The 19,355-nt window shown below is 45.3% G+C and overlaps 1 protein-coding gene across 1 annotated transcript in view; it reads right to left on the reverse strand.

Annotated features, from left to right (window-relative positions):
* Positions 1 to 19,355, reverse strand: part of RNF212B (ring finger protein 212B) — a 198,259-nt gene that overhangs the window by 24,418 nt on the left and 154,486 nt on the right. The window contains exon 12 of the mRNA XM_077469396.1: positions 12,599 to 12,711. Within this exon, the coding sequence (XP_077325522.1) occupies positions 12,599 to 12,711 (113 nt within the window). The remainder of the gene's footprint in view (positions 1 to 12,598; positions 12,712 to 19,355) is intronic.

Consider the following 19,355-nt stretch of genomic DNA (forward strand, 5'->3'; position numbering starts at 1 on the left):
TATGCAACTGGATCCATTCAAAGTGTCTTTTCCAGACCGAATTGGATGGTACCCGGGCCTCGTGTCCGAAGAAACGAGGTTTTACCTGTAACGCTTCTCTTTTTAGAGAGCTGGACTCTGGAACCCAGTATTTGCTTTTTTCAGCCATATTCCTGGCAGGGTGCTTTACGGGCCCAGAACTGCGGATCCCCCTATTTAAGGGGGCCCCAGTCTCTGAAGGTTTTTTTCCTAACGGAGCCCACCATGAGAGGTGAAGATTGGGTCTGTTATTCAGACCCTGCAGCTGGATAAGGTAAGGGAGACTCCTCAAGAATTTTTCTAATTCTAGTAGTTTTTCTCCTTTTAAGTAAATGTATGTTATGCCTATAGTCACCACCGGGGGCTGCCAAGAGCACATACCTTTCATGCCTGATCTGTCTGCTTGGTGTCCATGCTCTATGCTCCTCCAGCCATGCTCCAGGAAGGATGAAGGTAAGGGTTTTTTTTCCTTCTGGGATTCTCCCTCCACAGATTAGGGGACTGAGACAGGCCTGGGCATAGAGCGGTAACATACCGCACCACCCGCCGCCGCCCACCGCTGTTCGCCGCTGCCATTACAGCAGCTTCACATCCACCGGCCCTTCCCTCTCCTCTGCCCCAGCCTCCCCTCCATGCTTGCCAGCAGGGTTAGAGCCTCTGCTCGTGTGGGAAACGCTCGTTTTTAAAAAGCGAGGGGGGGGGGCGGAGGTGGTCAGAGGAGGGGGGGGGCGGAGCACTAGGCTACACAGGCTTTAAAGTGCACTCTTTTTCAGATGCACACAGCCACAGAGCTGACAGGTGCATGTGAGTGTGGAAGACACAGGCATTCCCAGGCAGCATTTACTTGGGCACCAGACTGAGTCTTAGTAGCAGCGGCAGTTGCTGAACTACAGTGCTCAGCAGTCAGTGCATTTTTTTGTGGTACCTCTACCTTTTGTTGCTTTGCACTATGGGTAGAAGAGGTACAAGTACCCAGAAGAATAGGGGCTCTAAGGGGTCCCCTTCAGGCTCTGAGGACCCCCCCCTGCAGCACCTTCCCCCCTGCAGGACGCGGGGAGGCTGGCCAGGGAGAGCCGTCGGGGTCAGGGGCTGCAGCTGCTTCTGGCACTTCAGCCCCTGTGTATATTACCCAGGAGGTTTTTCCTCAACCATAAACGGATTAGAGAAAAGATTAGTGGCCTTAATTGCATCTTCCCGCAGTGGTGAAAACGCACTAGGCCCCAAACTGTCACCTAGGACCCTCAGAGTGAGGAACTCTGGGATAAAGGAGAGGAATCCTTCTCAGGGGATCGGGAGGAGACTGATGATTCCACTTCTGAGGAATCTAGTGGAGAAGGGCCCTCTTCAGCTTCTCAGGATGAGAAGATGTTGGTGCAAATTCTTGCTGGATTGGTCTGTTCCACGTTTAAGTTACCCGTACCTGAGTCAGTTAAAGAACCCACTTCTTCTCTGGGTTCACTGAAACCTTCTTAAACTGCACATGCTTTTCCTGTTCATGGTTTGCTGGAAAAGCTTTTCTATTCTTAGTTGGATCACCCAGATAAACATTTTTTTCCTCCTAAAAAGTTTTCTACACTTTATCCTATGGAGGAAAAATTTACTAAGATGTGGGGTATACCGGCAGTAGACGCCGCCATTTCCTCCGTAAACAAAAGCCTGACTTGTCCTGTTGACAACGCTCAGATGCTTAGGGATCCAACTGATAAGAAAATGGAATTCCTATTAAATTTTTTTTTCTCCTTGGCAGGTTCAGTAGCTCAACCTGCAGTGGCAGCAATTGGAGTCTGTCAATATTTGAGAGACCATGTTAAACAGGTGCTTAAAGCTTTACCTAAACGGCAAGCCCGGGGGTTAGCTAACCTACCAGCGGCTTTGTGTTTTTCTGTTGATGCTATCAGAGATTCTATCCTTCAGACCTCTCGCCTTACTCTTGGATTGGTACACATGCGTAGAATCTTATGGCTGAAAAATTGGTCAGCCGAATCACCATGTAAGAAACTCCTGGCGGGAGTTCCCTTTCGTGGTGCAAAGCTGTTTGGAGAGGATTTGGACAATTATACTTAAAGGATCTCTAGTGGGAAAAACACTCTTTCTCCAGTGCCAGGGTCATCAGCCTCCAGGCAGTCATGATGGGCTCCTCCGTCAGGCTCAAAGGTTAAAACTCACAGTCAACCCCAGGGACAAAATAAGTCTTGGGGGAGAAGGTCTTCAAGACAAAATGCTAAGACCTCCTTATAAAGGGGCACCCCTGCTCACTCACTCACATGGAATCGATCCGATCGGTAGTCTCCATCCTACAAGGAGGAGAACTTCTGGCGCAATAGACATCAAGGATGCGTACCTGCATGTACCTATTTTCTCTGCTCATCAAAAGTCCATCAATACCTCTGACAGCAGTGGCAACGGCTTTTAATGTATGGTCTGAGAGTGTAGAAGCTGCAGTACAGGCTGACAAGGCCAAAGAGAGCATAATCTTGGTGCAAGAGGAATTAAAGCTTGTCTCCAACTACTATGAGGCAGCAATAGACTTAAGCAGGGCCTCTGGCAGATACATGCTACACAGAGTTACGCACAGGAGGACACTGTGGCTTCGCCCATGGGTGGGCGACCCCTCATCCAAGCAAGGTTGGTGTAGAATACCATATGAAGGTCAGTCACTGTTCATTTACCAAACTTGATAAAGGCATAACCATAGTGACCATTGGAAAGTTGGGGCACACACCTCAGAACAGGCATCTCCTCAAAGAAGATTCCAACCATGCCAGATGCTCACAAAACACTCAGGAGAGGCAAATGTTTTTAGACCAGGGAGAAAATTCATAAGATCCTAGCACGAATCACAGTCATATTTCCCCATGGGAACTAAGAAGAATTTGATGCAGAGTGAAGGGAACTCTTTTTCAAAACACATCCATGCAACCCTGTACATTGGGAGCTTGGCTGTAATGATTTCACTGGGTCTGGATCTAAAACTTTACAAATGTTTGGCTCCTGCAGACAAAAAGTCGGGGGCCCCAATGTGTCCAGCAAAGCTCAAGAGTCCTTCATTTGCGCAAAAACTCCAGAACAGTGAGACAGGAAAAATGTCCTGTTCCAGTACAGCTGCAACTTTCCCTCAAATGGAGCTTTTGTTCCAGTGTCTTAAGTCCCTTACACACTATCAGATTGTCTGCTGAGTTTTTCCTTCAGATTTACCAAAACCATGTAGTAGAAGGGCCTGCCTGATTGCATACACATTGAAACTCCTAAGGTTTGACCTCATATTATATGGTTTTGGTAAATCTGAAGGAAAAACTCAGCAGACAATCTGATAGTGTGTACGGGGCTTAAGTTTCAAAGATTCAACGGGGTGTGTTCTCCATTTTCCTGGTACAGAAGAAAACTGGGGATTGGGGGTTGGTAATCAACCTAGAAATGCTCAACAAAGACATCTCCAGATACCAATTATAGATGTAATCATGCTCAAATATTAGATCCTGTCTATCAACTTAAAGGACACATATTTTCACGTCCCCATAAATTATACCATTTAGTCTTATCTGCACTTTGTGGAGGGAGATCTCCACAAAATCATTTGCATGCCTGGCTTTAGACCTCTCCACTTCGACATGGACTTTCGCAAACGTTCTTCTGGCAGTCATAGCACTATTGGAACAAGGTATCCGAATACATCACTATGAGTGAAGATAATCTTATCAGCTAACACTCCTTCTGCGTTACGGTGCCTCAAAGTCACTGAAACACTGAATTGTATGATCCCAGTGATCAAATAGACTCACTGGCAGGCCCCACACTTTCAAAAGTGATTCCTGCAATGGTGGTGCAGCAGATTTGTGAACTAACAAATTATAATTTCTCACCCCATTCCACCAGAATGTCGACAACATGGACAGTGGTAGAGCGGTAAAGCAAGACTTTACCATGCAAAGTGACCCAGTTATGAAGTGGGCGTGATTCAGCATGAGTAAGATCTCAGCAGTGTACATTTCAGGAAAACTTATTACCTGATACATTTTGGGTAATAGAGTAGAACAAATTATACCTATTACCTCAAGTTTTCAATTTGCAGTGCATAAGTGGGATCAGTTTAAATGGTCTTATTTGTAACCAATCAGAATGCCAAGGTGACTTAGGCCTTAGTGATCAATGCTTTGACAGTATCTTGGCTGGCATACAAGCCTATGCCTTTCCTCCAGCTCACCTATTTCACAAGTTCCTGAACAGGTTAGCACAGGAATCGCTGAGAATAATCACAGTACTACCATTTTTGCCCAAACAACCATAGTTCTCCTCCTTGTGCCAGTTCATCCAATTGAGTCCTAAAAGCTTATCTCCAGGCTACATCGGAGTAAAGAATGTCTGAACCACAGTTTTTGATGCTTAACCACTTGCCGACCGCCGCACGACGATATACGTCGGCAGAATGGCACGGGCAGGCATATGGGCGTATATATAAGTCCCTGCCTGCCCGCGGGTGGGGGGCCTGCGGCGGTCGGCATTCGGCATTCCTTCGAGAGCGATCCGGGATGAGGGGGCGGCCATTCATTCATGGCCACCCCCTCGCGATCGCTCTCGACGAATGGAAATCCTTCGTGACATCACTTCCTCTCCTGTAATGTAAACACAGGAGAGGAAGTGATGTATTCTCTCCTCCGTGTCGGTATTTTTCGTTCCGGCACCGAGGAGAGAGGTTCGGTGAGTTGCACCAACACACCACACATACAGTAGAACATGCCAGGCACACTCACACCCCCCCTTTACCCCCCGATCACCCCCCCAATTACCCCTGCCCCCCCAGTCACAGTGACACCAATTGCTTTAACATTTCACTGACACTCCCAGCAGTTCGCATAGGGCAGTGTGAACTGCCGCCGGGAGGCATGCGATGCGGGAACCCGCCGCGGATTCGTGGCGTTCCCACATCGCTCCAGTGTGAACCCAGCCTAATAAGCGATAATTTTTCTGATCGCTGTATTAGTGTCACAGGTGACGCTAGTTAGGCAGGTAGGTATTTAGGTTCGCCGCAACTTTTTATAGCGCCAGGGACCCCCATATACTACCGCATAAAGCCCCCTGATTGCCCCCTAGTTAACCCTTTCACCAGTGATCACCATATAACTGTTACAGGTGACACTGGTTGGTTAGTTATTTTTTTATAGTTTCAGGGCATTTCACTGACACTCCCAGCAGTTCGCATAGGGCAGTGTGAACTGCCGCCGGGAGGCATGCGATGCGGGAACCCGCCGCGGATTCGTGGCGTTCCCGCATCGCTCCAGTGTGAACCCAGCCTAATAAGCGATAATTTTTCTGATCGCTGTATTAGTGTCACAGGTGACGCTAGTTAGGCAGGTAGGTATTTAGGTTCGCCGCAACTTTTTATAGCGCCAGGGACCCCCATATACTACCGCATAAAGCCCCCTGATTGCCCCCTAGTTAACCCTTTCACCAGTGATCACCATATAACTGTTACAGGTGACACTGGTTGGTTAGTTATTTTTTTATAGTTTCAGGGCACCCGCCATTTATTACCTAATAAAGGTTTAACCCCCTGATCACCCGGCGGGTGTCATTTGTGACTGTAATAACTGTTAGGGCAGTTAGGGTTAGCCCCCTTTAGTTCTAAGGTACCCCCCTAACCCCCCCAATAAAGGTTTAACCCCGTGATCACCCCCCGTCGCCAGTGTCACTAAGGCTGGGTTCACATTGCAGCAGTTTGAGAACGGATGTGATTCGCACCGCACTGCAGTGCAAATCACATCCGATCTCTGTGCGATTCGAGTTCAGCCATACAGATAGTATGGCTGAATTCGTGTCGCACCCGCCGCAAACTCGCACGGGACCCTTTTTTTGGTCCGCAGCAGAATCGGATCGCATGGGTGTTCACACCATGCGATCCGAGTTTGCAGATCGCACTGCGATATGCAAACTGATCTGGGGGTGTCATTAACATTTCACTGACACTCCCAGCAATTCGCATAGGGCAGTGTGAACTGCCGCCGGGAGGCATGCGATGCGGGAACCCGCCGCGGATTTGTGGCGTTCCCGCATCGCTCCAGTGTGAACCCAGCCTAATAAGCGATCATTTTTCTGATCGCTGTATTAGTGTCACAGGTGACGCTAGTTAGGCAGGTAGGTATTTAGGTTCGCCGCAACTTTTTATAGCGCCAGGGACCCCCATATACTACCGCATAAAGCCCCCTGATTGCCCCCCTAGTTAACCCTTTTACCAGTGATCACCATATAACTGTTACAGGTGACGCTGGTTGGTTAGTTATTTTTTTATAGTTTCAGGGCACCCGCCATTTATTACCTAGTCTCACTAGTGTACCCCTAAATTTAGGGGTGTCTACTTTCCAAAATGGGGTCATTTGGGGGGGGGTTTGTGCCATCTTGGCATTTTATGGCCTTCAAAACTGTAACGCCCTTAGAAAGCCTGAAGGCGGTGCTTGGTTTTCGGGGCCCCGTACGCAGCTAGGCTCCCAAAAAGTCCCACATATGTGGTATCCCCGTACTCAGGAGAAGCAGCAGAATTTATTTTGGGGTGTCATTTCACATATGCCCATGGCATGCGTGAGCAATATATCATTTAGTGACAACTTTGTGAAAAAAATAAATAAAATAAAAAGTTTGTAATTTTCCCGCAACTTGTGGCAAAATATAAAATATTCCATGGACTCAACATGCCTCTCAGCAAATAGCTTGGGGTGTCTACTTTCTAAAATGGGGTCATTTGTGGGGATTTTGTGCCATCTTGGCATTTTATGGCCTTCAAAACTGTAATAGGTAGTGAGGAGTGAAGTCAAATATTTACGCCCTTAGAAAACCTGAAGGCGGTTCTTGGCTTTCGGGGCCCCGTACGCGGCTAGGCTCCCAAAAAATCCCACACATGTGGTATCTCCGTACTCAGGAGAAGCAGCAGAATTTATTTTGGGGTGTCATTTCACATATGCCCATGGCATGTGTGAGCAATATATCATTTAGTGACAACTTTGTGAAAAAAAAATAAAAAAAAATAATTTTTTTGTCATTATTCAATCGCTTGAGGCAAAAAAATAAAATATTCGATGGGCTCAACATGCCACTTATCAATTTCCTTAGGGGGTCTACTTTCCAAAATGGGGTCATTTGGGGGGGTTTTGTACTGCCCTGCCATTTTAGCACCTCAAGAACTGAGATAGGCAGTCGTAAACTAAAAGCGGTGTAAATTCCAGAAAACATACCTTAGTTTGTAGATGTGACAACTTTTGCGCAAACCAATAAATATACAGTTATTGACTTTTTTTTTACCAAAGACATGTGGCTGAATACATTTTGGCCTAAATGTATGACTAAAATTGAATTTATTGGATTTTTCTAATAACAAAAAGTAGAAAATATCATTTTTTTTCAAAATTTGCGGTCTTTTTCCATTTATATCGCAAAAAATAAAAATCGCAGAGGCAATCAAATACCATCAAAAGAAAGCTCTATTTGTGGGAAGAAAAGGACGCAAATTTTGTTTGGGTACAACATTGCATGACCGCGCAATTACCAATTAAAGCAGCGCAGTGCCAAATTGTAAAAAGACCTCTGGTCATTTACCAGCAAAATGGTCCGGTCTGAAAGTGGTTAAAAGGTTGCACTCACCACAGTCAAATTAGAACAAAGAGCGTTATCTGCTGCTTCCAATAAATATTAACCACTTAACAACCGCCCATTGCCGATTAACGGCATCAGGGCGGTTGTTTAACTCTAAGAGGCCGTTAATTAACGGCCTCCCAGAATTCTGCTCTCGCGCGCCCCCTGGGGCGCGCACACGAGAGCATCCGTGACCGCTGGGTCCAGTGGACCCGGCGCATCACGAATCACGGTAAACGGCCGCTCATCGCGGCCGTTTACCACGTGATCGCTCCGTCAAATGACGGAGCGATCACTTGTAAACAAGCCGGCGTCATGTTATGACGCCGGTTCCTCCCTCCCCCTCTCTGTACCGATCGGTACAGCGGAGGGGGAAGAGATCGGTGTCAGCAGCGATGTGGGCTGCATCTGCAGTGCCCACATCGCTGCTCACCGAAAATTAACCCCTCAAATCCCTGCAAATACTCTGCATTACTCTGCAATTCCCTGCAAATACTCTGCATTACTCTGCAATTCCCTGCAAATACTCTGCAATTCCCTGCAAATACTCTGCAATGCCCTGCAACACTCTGCAATTCCCTGCAAATACTCTGCATTACTCTGCAATTCCCTGAAAATACTCTGCATTACTCTGCAATTCCCTGCAAATACTCTGCAATTCCCTGCAAATACTCTGCAATGCCCTGCAACACTCTGCAATGCCCTGCAACACTCTGCATTGCCCTGCAACACTCTGCATTGCCCTGCAACACTCCGCAATGCCCTGCAACACTCCGCAATGCCCTGCAACACTCCGCAATGCCCTGCAACACTCCGCAATGCCCTGCAACACTCCGCAACGCTCTGCAATACCCTGCAACACTCTGCAACACCCGCCAATACCCTGCAACACTCTGCAATGCTCTGCAACCCCCGCCGATACCCTGCAACACTCTGCAATGCTCTGCAACCCCCGCCGATACCCTGCAACACTCTGCAATGCTCTGCAACCCCCGCCGATACCCTGCAACACTCTGCAATGCTCTGCAACACCCGCCAATACCCTGCAACACTCTGCAATGCTCTGCAACACCCGCCAATACCCTGCAATGCTCTGCAACGCAGTACTCTGCAACACCATGCTCTGAGATACCCAGCCATAGTCGGTGATACCCTGCAATACCCAGCCATAGACATCTCCCGCCGCCCTCCGCCCTCCGGTGCTTCTACCGAATCGCTAATACGATCAAAGCCAGAATCTTTTTTTTTTTCAGGCTTCCCAGCTTAGAGGTGAGATGTGGGTCTTATTGACCCCACATCTCACTGTAAAGAGGACCTGTCATGCCATATTCCTATTACAAGGGATGTTTACATTCCTTGTAATAGGAATAAAAGTGATCAAAAAAATTATTTTTGGGGAAAAAAATGTCAAACTAAAATAAATAAAGTAAAATGAACAATAAAAAAAAATGTTTTTTTTAAAGCGCCCCTGTCCCCATGTGCTCGCATGCAGAAGCGAACGCATGCGTAAGTCCCGCCCACATATGAAAACGGTGTTCAAACCACACATGTGAGGTATCGCTGCGAACGTTAGAGCGAGAGAAATAATTCTAGCCCTAGACCTCCTCTGTAACTCAAAACATATAACCAGTAAAAAAAATGTAAATCGTCGCCTATGGGGATTTTTAAGTAGCGACGTTTGCCGCCATTCCACGAGCGTGTGCAATTTTGAAGAGTGACATATTAGGTATCTATTTACTCAGCGTAACTTCATCTTTCACATTATGCAAAAATTGGGCTAACTTTACTGTGTTTTTTTTTTTTTTAAGCACAAAACAGTTTTTTTTCCAAAAAAAAGCATTCGAAAAATTACTGCGCAAATACCGTGCGAGATAAAAAGTTGCAAAGACCACCATTGTATTCTCCAGGGTGTTTGCTAAAAAAACATATATAATGTTTTGGAGTTCTATGTAATTTTCTAGCAAATAAATTATGATTTTTACATGTAGGAGAGAAATGTCAGAATTGTCCTGGGTGCTCCAGAACACCTGATGGCGCTCCATGCATGTTGGGCCTCTGTATGTGGCCACGCTGTGTAAAAGTCTCACACATGTGGTATCACCATACTCGGGAGTAATAGAAGAATGTGTTTTGGGGTGTAATTTGTGGTATGCATATGCTGTGTGTGAGAAATAACCTGATAATATGACAATTTTGTGAAAAAAAAAAAAAAAAGTAAAAAGAATCTTGATTTTGCAAAGAATTGTGGGAAAAAATGACAACTTCAAAAAACTCATCATGCCTCTTACTAAATACCTTGGAATGTCTTCTTTCCAAAAAGGGGTCATTTGGGGGGTATTTGTACTTTTCTGGCATGTTAGGGTCTCAAGAATTGAAATAGGCCGTCAGTCCTTCAGGTGTGATCAATTTTCAGATATTGGCACCATAGCTTGTGGACTCTATAACTTTCACAAAGACCAAATAATATCCACCAATTTGTACTTATTTTTACCAAAGATATGTAGTAGTATAAATTTTGGCCAAAATTTATGAAGAAAAAATTACTAATCTGCTAAATTTTCTAACAGAAACAAAGAAAAATTCGTTTTTTTACAGAATTTTCGGTATTTTTACTTTTATAGCACAAAAAAAAAAAAACCCAGCGGTGATTAAATACCACCAAAAGAAAGCTCTATTTGTGTGAAAAAAAGGACAAAAATTTCATATAGGTCCAGTGTTGCATGACTGAGTAATTGTCATTCAAAATGCGAGAGCACCGAAAGCTGAAAATTGGTCTGGTTATTAAGGGTGTTTAAGTGCCCAGTGGTCAAGTGGTTAATATTTGTTTTACATTCACTACAGTGGTTTTGATCAAAACATATTGTCTATTACTCCTTGAAAGATTCAATTTTTTTGTTTGCATTCCTCCTAGTTTCAGGTAGTTACAGTGGTGTGAAAAAGTGTTTGCCCCCTTCCTCATTTCCTGTTCCTTTGCATGTTTGTCACACTTAAGTGTTTCGGAACATCAAACCAATTTAAACAATAGTCAAGGACAACACAAGTAAACACAAAATGCAATTTGTAAATGAAGGTGTTTATTATTAAAGGTGAAAAAAAATCCAAACCATCATGGCCCTGTGTGAAAAAGTGATTGCCCCCTAAACCTAATAACTGGTTGGGCCACCCTTAGCAGCAACAACTGCAACCAAGCGTTTGCGATAACGTGCAATGAGGCTTTTACAGCGTCCTGGAGGAATTTTGGCCCACTCATCTTTGCAGAATTGTTCTAATTCAGTTACATTAGAGGGTTTTCGAGCATGAACGGCCTTTTTAAGGTCATACCACAACATCTCAATAGGATTCAGGTCAGGACTTTGGCTAGGCCACTCCAAAGTCTTCATTTTGTTTTCCTTCAGCCATTCGGTGGTGGACTTGCTGGTGTGTTTAGGATCATTGTCCTGCTGCAGAACCCAAGTTCGTTTCAGCTTGAGTACACGAACAGATGGTCGGACATTCTCCTTCAGGATCTCTTGGTAGACAGCAGAATTCATAGTTCCTTTTATCACGGCAAGTCTTCCAGGTCCTGAAGCAGCAAAACAGCCCCAGACCATCACACTACCACCACCATATTTTACTGTTGGTATAATGTTCTTTTTATGAAATGCAGTGTTCCTTCTACGCCAGATATACTTGGACACACACCTTCCAAAGAGTTCCACTTTTGTCTCATCGGTCCACAGAATGTTGTCCCAAAAGTCTTGGGGATCATCAAGATGTGTTGTGGAGAAATTGAGACGAGCTTTGATGTTCTTTTTGCTCAGCAGTGGTTTTCTCCTTGGAACTCTGCCATGCAGGCCATTTTTGCCCAGTCTTTTCCTGATGGTGGAGGCATGAACGCTGACCTTAACTGAGGCAAGTGAGGCCTGCAGTTCCTTGGACGTTGTTGTGGGGTCTTTTGTGACCTCTTGGATGAGTCGTCGCTCCGCTCTTGGGGTAATTTTGGGCGGCCGGCCACTCCTGGAAAGGTTCACCACTGTTCCATGTCTTTGCCATTTGTGGATAATGGCTCTCACTGTGGTTCGCTGGATTCCCAAAGCTTTGGAAATGGCTTTATAACCCTTTCCAGACTGATAGATCTCAATTACTTTCTTTCTCAATTGTTCCTGAATTTCTTTGGGTCTCGGCATGATGTGTAGCTTTTAAGGATCTTCTGGTGGACCTTACTGTGTCAAGCAGCTCCTATTTAAGTGATGCCTTGATTGTGAACAGGTGTGGCAATAATCAGGCCTGGGTGTGGCTAGAGAAATTGAACTCAGGTGTGGACAACCACAGTTTTAGTATGTTTTAACAAGGGGGGCAATCACTTTTTCACACAGGGCCATGATGGTTTGGATTTTTTTTCACCTTTAATAATAAACACCTTCATTTACAAATTGCATTTTGTGTTTACTTGTGTTGTCCTTGACTATTGTTTAAATTGGTTTGATGTTCCGAAACACTTAAGTCTGACAAACATGCAAAGGAACAGGAAATGAGGAAGGGGGCAAACACTTTTTCACACCACTGTATATCCCATGTGTGATGCCATGGAGTTGTAAGGAAAAACAGTAAATTGATTATCAATACTTACCTTAATTTACCTTATATGACTACCTTCATGACATTACATGAGCCCACCTGGAGTAGGAGTGTCTACTTCTGGAGCACCCCCGCTAGGGTGGGACTCAAATTTATAGATAACATTGTGGGGGTTAAGCAGGGGGCAGAATCAACCTGTGTGTGTGTGTGTATCTCGCTTGGAGAGATTTTTTCTCACTTCTTGTTTTACTTTCCAGGGCAGGAAATGAAGGGAAATCTTCCGCAGAGGATACTGGCACCTAAGAAAGAAACTTGATAGGGTTTTGGCTAGATATAAACATGGTAAATGTTTCTTTTTTGTAAATATACAGAACAAAAAAAAAGACTGCTTATCTATTTACTTTACCTGTGCTTAATCGAAAAGTTCTGTCTGTAGGTGTTAGTAGGGTGCTTCCAGATACATCAGACCTCTGGCCATTATAGGAGAAATTCGATGCAGATGTTGTTTGTGCTGGTAGGCTGTGAAAGAATGGAACAGTGTTCCTACAATGCACCACGTTATATTGTAGCAAAACTCTGCTAATTATTACATCTAAATATTTTTTTTGTTATGCAAGCCCCATCATTAGCGACACCAGTATATGTGTTTTGCCACTAGGATTGGTCAGATGACTGTAACAATGGACCTTGGGAAAAAGGGATTTTGACTTACCTGTGAAATCCATTTCTTGGAGTACAATATAGGACACAGGCATATTCTTAGCCAACTGGATTATATGTGCTTACCTTCAAGTAATTGGACACTGGCAAACAGAACTGTAAAGGCTCCCATATAACCCCTCCCAGTGACAGTTCTCATCAAGCAATAATGATAACCAGAGATGGGGGGGGGGGGGGCATACAGTACAGGACACGCATATTCTTAGGCAATGGGAACATCCAATAGCAATGGAAAAAAAATAGGTCAACACAGCAAATTATCTGCCCACACACAAAACAAACACGGCTATAAGACCCCAACTAGGCAGCTGCTTATAGCACCTTATGGCTGAAGTAAGCGTCAGTAGAGGCTTAAACATCTACCTGTTAAAACTTAGCAAACGTGTGAACAGAGGACCATGTGGCAGCCTTACATATCTGCAAAATGGAAACTGGGCCGCAGAGCAGTATTACAACATAACAACCCCAAACACACCTCCAAGATGACCACTGCCTTGTTAAAGAAGCTGAGGGTAAAGGTGATGGACCGGCCAAGCATCTCTCCAGACCTAAACCCAATTGAGCATCCTCAAACGGAAGGTGGAAGAGCACAAGGTCTCTAACATCCACCTGCTCAGTGATGTTCTCATGGAGAAGTGGAAGAGGACTGCTGGAAAACAATGCTGGAAAATAATGGTGGCCAGGGCCGGATTAACATAGGGACTATTGGAACTGTAGCTCCGGACCCTTTACCTTAAGATAGGCCCATTTAAAAAAAAAATAGAGATACGGGGCTCCTATGAGCAGCCTGTCAGAAGTTACATAGAGAGTGGCCAGTTTAAAGACAAGCTGGCACACTCACAGTGCCTCTCCTTCAAAGGACAGCTTGGAGTCTGCAGAGTTTGACAGGTAGCACAGCCTGTCAAACTCGCTCGCAGTAGCAGCATAGTCCAACAATGTAAAACTGCAATTCAGCAATGTAAAAATAAAATAAAAAAATGAGGCGGCAGTAGCACCTCATGAACGCCTGTCAGCTGCTGCTATACCACTCGTTGAAAAGCAATACACCACAGATCACTTTTCAGAGGGCAGTAAGCATTACTGCAAATGTGAAGGAAACTTGAAACACATCATCCATTTCACACTCACCACCAACCAGGTCACTCCCCAGCCACTTTCCATGTTAGCCACCTCCCTTCAACTTAAATCACAGGTGACCATTTCCTAACCTGCAGATGACAGACCCTACTCCCAAAGATATCACTCCCAGTTACTCCCCTCGACCCGCTGATTGATATCCCTCCATGGCCACCTCACACCCCCTGCTGACAGAGCTCTCTCCCCAGCCTGTCCCCACACACCTTCTAACCTGCTGACCTATGGATGGGGGAATCAATCCTGCAGTGTTATTGTGTTCTGCCTGTGGGGAGCCTTCCCAAACCCATAGAATACAATGATCTATAGCCGGTAGCACTGACTGTTTTGGGAAAAACCTGACAGGCTGGTTGTGCTCAAGTCAAATAATAGATTGACTTGTGTACAACCAGCTAGCCCATACATAGATCAACTCTACTTAATTGGCTTAATTTCAATCCATGTATGGCCCGCTTAACCACTACACAGTTCCTAAACATTCTTCCACAAACCTTTACATTTTTCCTTCCCAGATTCCTACATCCTTCTCACCTGTACATAGTGCCCACTGTCATACCCTCCACACTCCTCTCCTGTACATACTGGTCACTGTCATACCCTCCACACTCCTTTCCTGTACATACTGCCCACGGTTATACCCTCCACACTCCTTTCCTGAACATACTCCCCACTGTCATACCCTACACACTCCTTTCCTATACATACTGCCCACTGTCATACCATCTACACTCCTCTCCTGTGCATACTGCTCACTGTCATACCCTCCACATTCCTCTTCTGTACATACTGCCCACTGTGATACCCTCCACACTCCTCTCCATACTGCCAACTGTCATACCCTCCACACTCCTCTCCTGTACATACAGCCAACTCTTGTGTAGGGGTACCTGACTCCTTAGAAACACTGATTAACCTGACAATGCAGATTGACAGATGTTTGAGAGAACGCAGGGCTGAGAGATCGGCCGGACAGCTCCAGCCTTCAGGGTGGTGCCACAAGTCCCCAGTCTACTAAGTGCAGCACAGCTCGGCATGCCTCGCCTATCCCTTTCTCCAGAGGAACGCTAGTACTGCCAACTGAATCACCTGTGTCTGTACTGCGGAAAAGGTGGCCATTATGTAAGGTCCTGCCCAGCCAAGACTCACAGATGCCTGAACCTCTCTTCTACCAGCCAGTCCCTGCTGCCTCGCAAGCCTTCTCACCTGACCATCCAGATTGTACTGCAAGTTCCAGAGAAAGTCATCTTAGTACCCGCTATTGTGGATTCAGGGGCTTGCAGCGGTTTTATCGACTTTAACTTTGCTCTACAACATAAGGTCCCTTTGTAACCTAAATCTCATAGTCTTTCAATTAATTTGGCAGATGGATCACGTATTAGATCTGGTCCTGTTACCCAAGAGACTGTTCCGTTACTTGCAACCATTTCCGGGACTCACAGAGAGCTGCTATGTCTAGATGCCATAGCTTAACCCTTATTTCCCATCATTTGGGTAAGCCATAGCTCCAGGCGCACAACCCCTGCATTCATTGGGATTCAGGAAAGATCAAGTTCCTCTCTTTCTATTGTCAGCAACATTGCTTCTCCAAGCCATCCACTCATCCGTCCCCTCTACTGTGCATGGACTCTGATGCGGAAATTTGTTCTTCTATTCCTGCACCATACCGAGACATTTCTGATATATTTAGTAAGAAAGGAGCAGAGACTCTCCCTCCACATAGGCCATACAATTGCCCCATCGAGCTCCTCCCTGGGGCCGAAACACCATTTGGGCGAATCTTTCCTTTGACAGAACCTGAGCTCACCGCCTTGAAAGAGTACATTGATGACAGCCTGAGAAAGGGGTTTATCCGTCCCTCCACGTCCCCAGCTGGAGCTGGAATTTTCTTTGTCGAAAAGAAGAACCATTCCCTTCGCCCGTGTGTGGATTACCGGGGCCTCAATAAAATAACGATTAAGAATCGCTATCCCTTACCTTTGGTGCCAGAAATGTTTCAGAGACTCAGTTCTGCCATCATCTTCACAAAATTAGACTTACATGGGGCATACAACTTGGTACGTATTTGTGAACGTGACGAATGGAAAATGGCTTTTCGTATCCGATCTGGACATTTTGAATATTTAGTAATGCCCTTCGGGCTTTGCAACGCCCCAGCAATAATCCAGCACTTTATTAATGATGTCTTCCGGCACTATTTAGATTTGTTTGTTAGTGTGTATCTAGATGATATTTGAATCTTTTCTAATTCCTTAGAGGCTCATCGGGGACGCATCAGAAATGTTTTGGCCCGACCGGATGTCGGAGTGAGTGGAGGTATGTGAGGTCTCTCAAAGCTTCACTCCTGTGGTTATCCTATCCAACCTAAGAACAGCGTGACTTGGTTCCCGCTGCCACCATGCTTGTAACTGACTGACCTGCTTCAATTCCCCCTTATTACCTGTCGCATGCTTTGACCGCCCCGCTTCAGCAAGACAAGAGCGGCTCTCGCTGTGATCCTGGTAGCCCTGGCAACCCTCTGAGATCCCACGAGAGGTGAGAGGCGGCGGGACGCGTGCAGTCTGCTGTATACAGAGCTTAATCACCCTAGGAGCGGGTTCTCTGCATTCCGGCGGGGCCAGATGGTGTAACTAAAGATTGGGGACCGGTGCCTGACAATAGACCCTTGTAAGCGGGGATATGAACTGCCTCGCAACTCTCTCCCGCTCAATAGCGCTCAGCACCCCCTTACACTTTGCCATGACAAGAAAAAAGGGGAAGGAACAGTCGCATCAGGAGAACCCAAGCTCCCAAAACACACGCTCAGCAAAGGAGAAGGGGAACCAGGCGGTAGCAGTGGCGGCCAAACTGGAGAGGTACGCACTTACTCTTACACAAAAAAAAAGCAATCAGCAAACTCAAGTGAAATCTCAGACAGGAGGTCCTGAGGACAGAAAGAGCCAGGGCCAAATGTTGGTGGCATCATCCACTAGAAAAACTGTAAGTAAAAAAGCCCCAGAGGGGGATACCCCAGGAAATGTGGTTGAAACTGTTCCCGCCTTAAGCGTACTAGCTGAAGTTGAACCAACATTAAAATATGTACTGTGCGCAGTTAACGCTTGTAAAGGATCATTAAAGTGGAAAAAAAGTTTTTTGTTTTTTTTTTGATGTCGAAATGTAGAGTATAAGATTTCCTATCATCTGAGCCCAGTCTTGCCACAAAGAGTTATTCCATCTCTGAGCAATCCTCTTTTATTGTTCAGTGAGATAAATCTTGACAAAAAACTTTGTCAAATCCTCCCCCTTGCTATGAGTGACAGGTGATGTACATATCTCGTGGACTAGCCTAAGAGACAAGCATTATTTTTTTAATTCCCCCCCACTCCTTTCTTCTGCTGCTCTGCCAGAATTGGATGTTCCCCACCTCAGCATGATTTGGCATGCTGAAGTCATGTGGTTACTTTCCTGTCTTTTCACTGGATGTTAGAGATCATAGCAGAAGTTCAGTGTAAGAAATACACAGGAGAATATGCATATTGACAAGGGGAGTTGGAGGTGGGTGGGGAATCTACTGACAGCACGACTCCACCCACCAAGCTCCAGACAACAGACCCACCCACAGAATCTGCAATTTTTTGGGTCTCATAGCAGACAGAGGGGGGATATTTGACAGGAAAAGATACATGCAGGAGGCATGTATATCCTTATAGATAACCCCTATGGCAGTAGTTTAGAAAGCATGACATTGGGTTTACATTCACTTTAAGTAGCTTGTGTGATCAATTAAAAGACATTAAGGAAGAGCTATCTTTAATGAGTCAAGAACTACAAAAAATGGTGGAGAGGACAACTACATTGGAGGAGAGGTTAAGCCAGGTGGAGGATAGCCTATACCCAATGAAGCAGGAGTTTAAAACTATGCAAGAGCAATTGAGCTTGTATGAAGTTAAAATGGACAAAATGGAAAATAGGCTCCGTAGGAATAATGTGAGGGTCGTGGGTCTCCCGGAGCGGAGCGAGGGCACCCACCCTATAGAGTTTATGTAAAAATGGCTTTGGGGCAGAGATATTTTCACATCTGTTTGTGTTCGAGAGAGCCCATAGAGTGCCCTCTAGAGTACCATCACCAGGAGGACACCCCAGATCAGTAATTTAGAAAATGCTTAATTACAAGGATAAGGTGGCACTGATGCAAAAAGCCAGAGAAATGGGGGACATTTTATACAATGGAGCCAGGATTTCATTATACCCAGATTATTCACCGGACTTAGAAAAGCGCAGGGTGGAATTTACAGAAATTAAGCCTAGCCTACGGAGCCATAAAATCACATACGCATTACTTTATCCAGCATGCCTACATATAATGGCCTTAGGCACAACTTATTTTTTCGATTCGGTCGCAGGGGTAACAAAATGGCTGGAAGACAACAAAAAGAACTTATAGGGTTATAGGCCATGGCTAAACAATTTTAGTTAAGGTTGGAAATATGTATTTTTTTATATTTATTTTTGAAGTAAAGGGAGGAGCTGGGGGGGGGGGGTGTTAGGGGTAATTCACAAATTAAAGTTTGGTGGGTTTTGGGTATAACAGTTTCCTTTTTGGCAACATTCTGATGGGTTGGGGGGCGACAAGTATGGAAAAAGCATGAAACTGAAATTAAGTTACACATACACAGGGTTATGGTGAAAGGGTGGGGTGGGAACGAAATGAAAGAATTGGTCACAAACAATGCCCCCTGGGCTAGTCTAGGTAGGCTTAAGGGGAGGGGGTTCATTTAGGGGGGGGAGGAATATAATATGGGAGAGAGGGGTAGGGAAGGGGAGGAAAACATCGTAAAGTCACTAAGGGAACGTTTAGGGTCACGCTAAAATTGGAACCTAGAGTATGCGTCTTGGGCTATATAGAAAAAGATATTGGGGTGGTAGGTACTACAACAGTGATTGTGAGATGCCTATACCAGGCAAGGAAATTAATTGCACAGAACTGGTAATCACGGAACCCCCCGACTCTGGAAGAATGGGGTAGAACCATTAATATGTTAGTATGGACGATAAAAGTAACCCTAACTAGACAAGGCAACTATAGTAAGTTTGTTAAGATGTGGAAACCCTGGCTGCAAAGGATGAACGCCCCCTCGTGAGTGATGGATTATGCGTAGCATACAGAGCCCATTTAAAACTAGTAGTAAAAGAGAGAAAATAAGAATATGATAAGTGTTGGAAATTAAAGATCAGTGTGTACATTGTAAATATGCATTTTATATGGGGGGGGGGGGGTAGGGAATGGATAGTAAAGTATATAAAGTCGCATGTAATAATATTTGCTGTAAACA

This window comes from Lithobates pipiens, unplaced genomic scaffold (assembly GCF_037356315.1).
Source record: "Lithobates pipiens isolate NorthernLeopardFrog02 unplaced genomic scaffold, aLitPip1_a1.2 Scaffold_11, whole genome shotgun sequence".
Classification (NCBI taxonomy): Eukaryota; Metazoa; Chordata; class Amphibia; order Anura; family Ranidae; genus Lithobates; species Lithobates pipiens.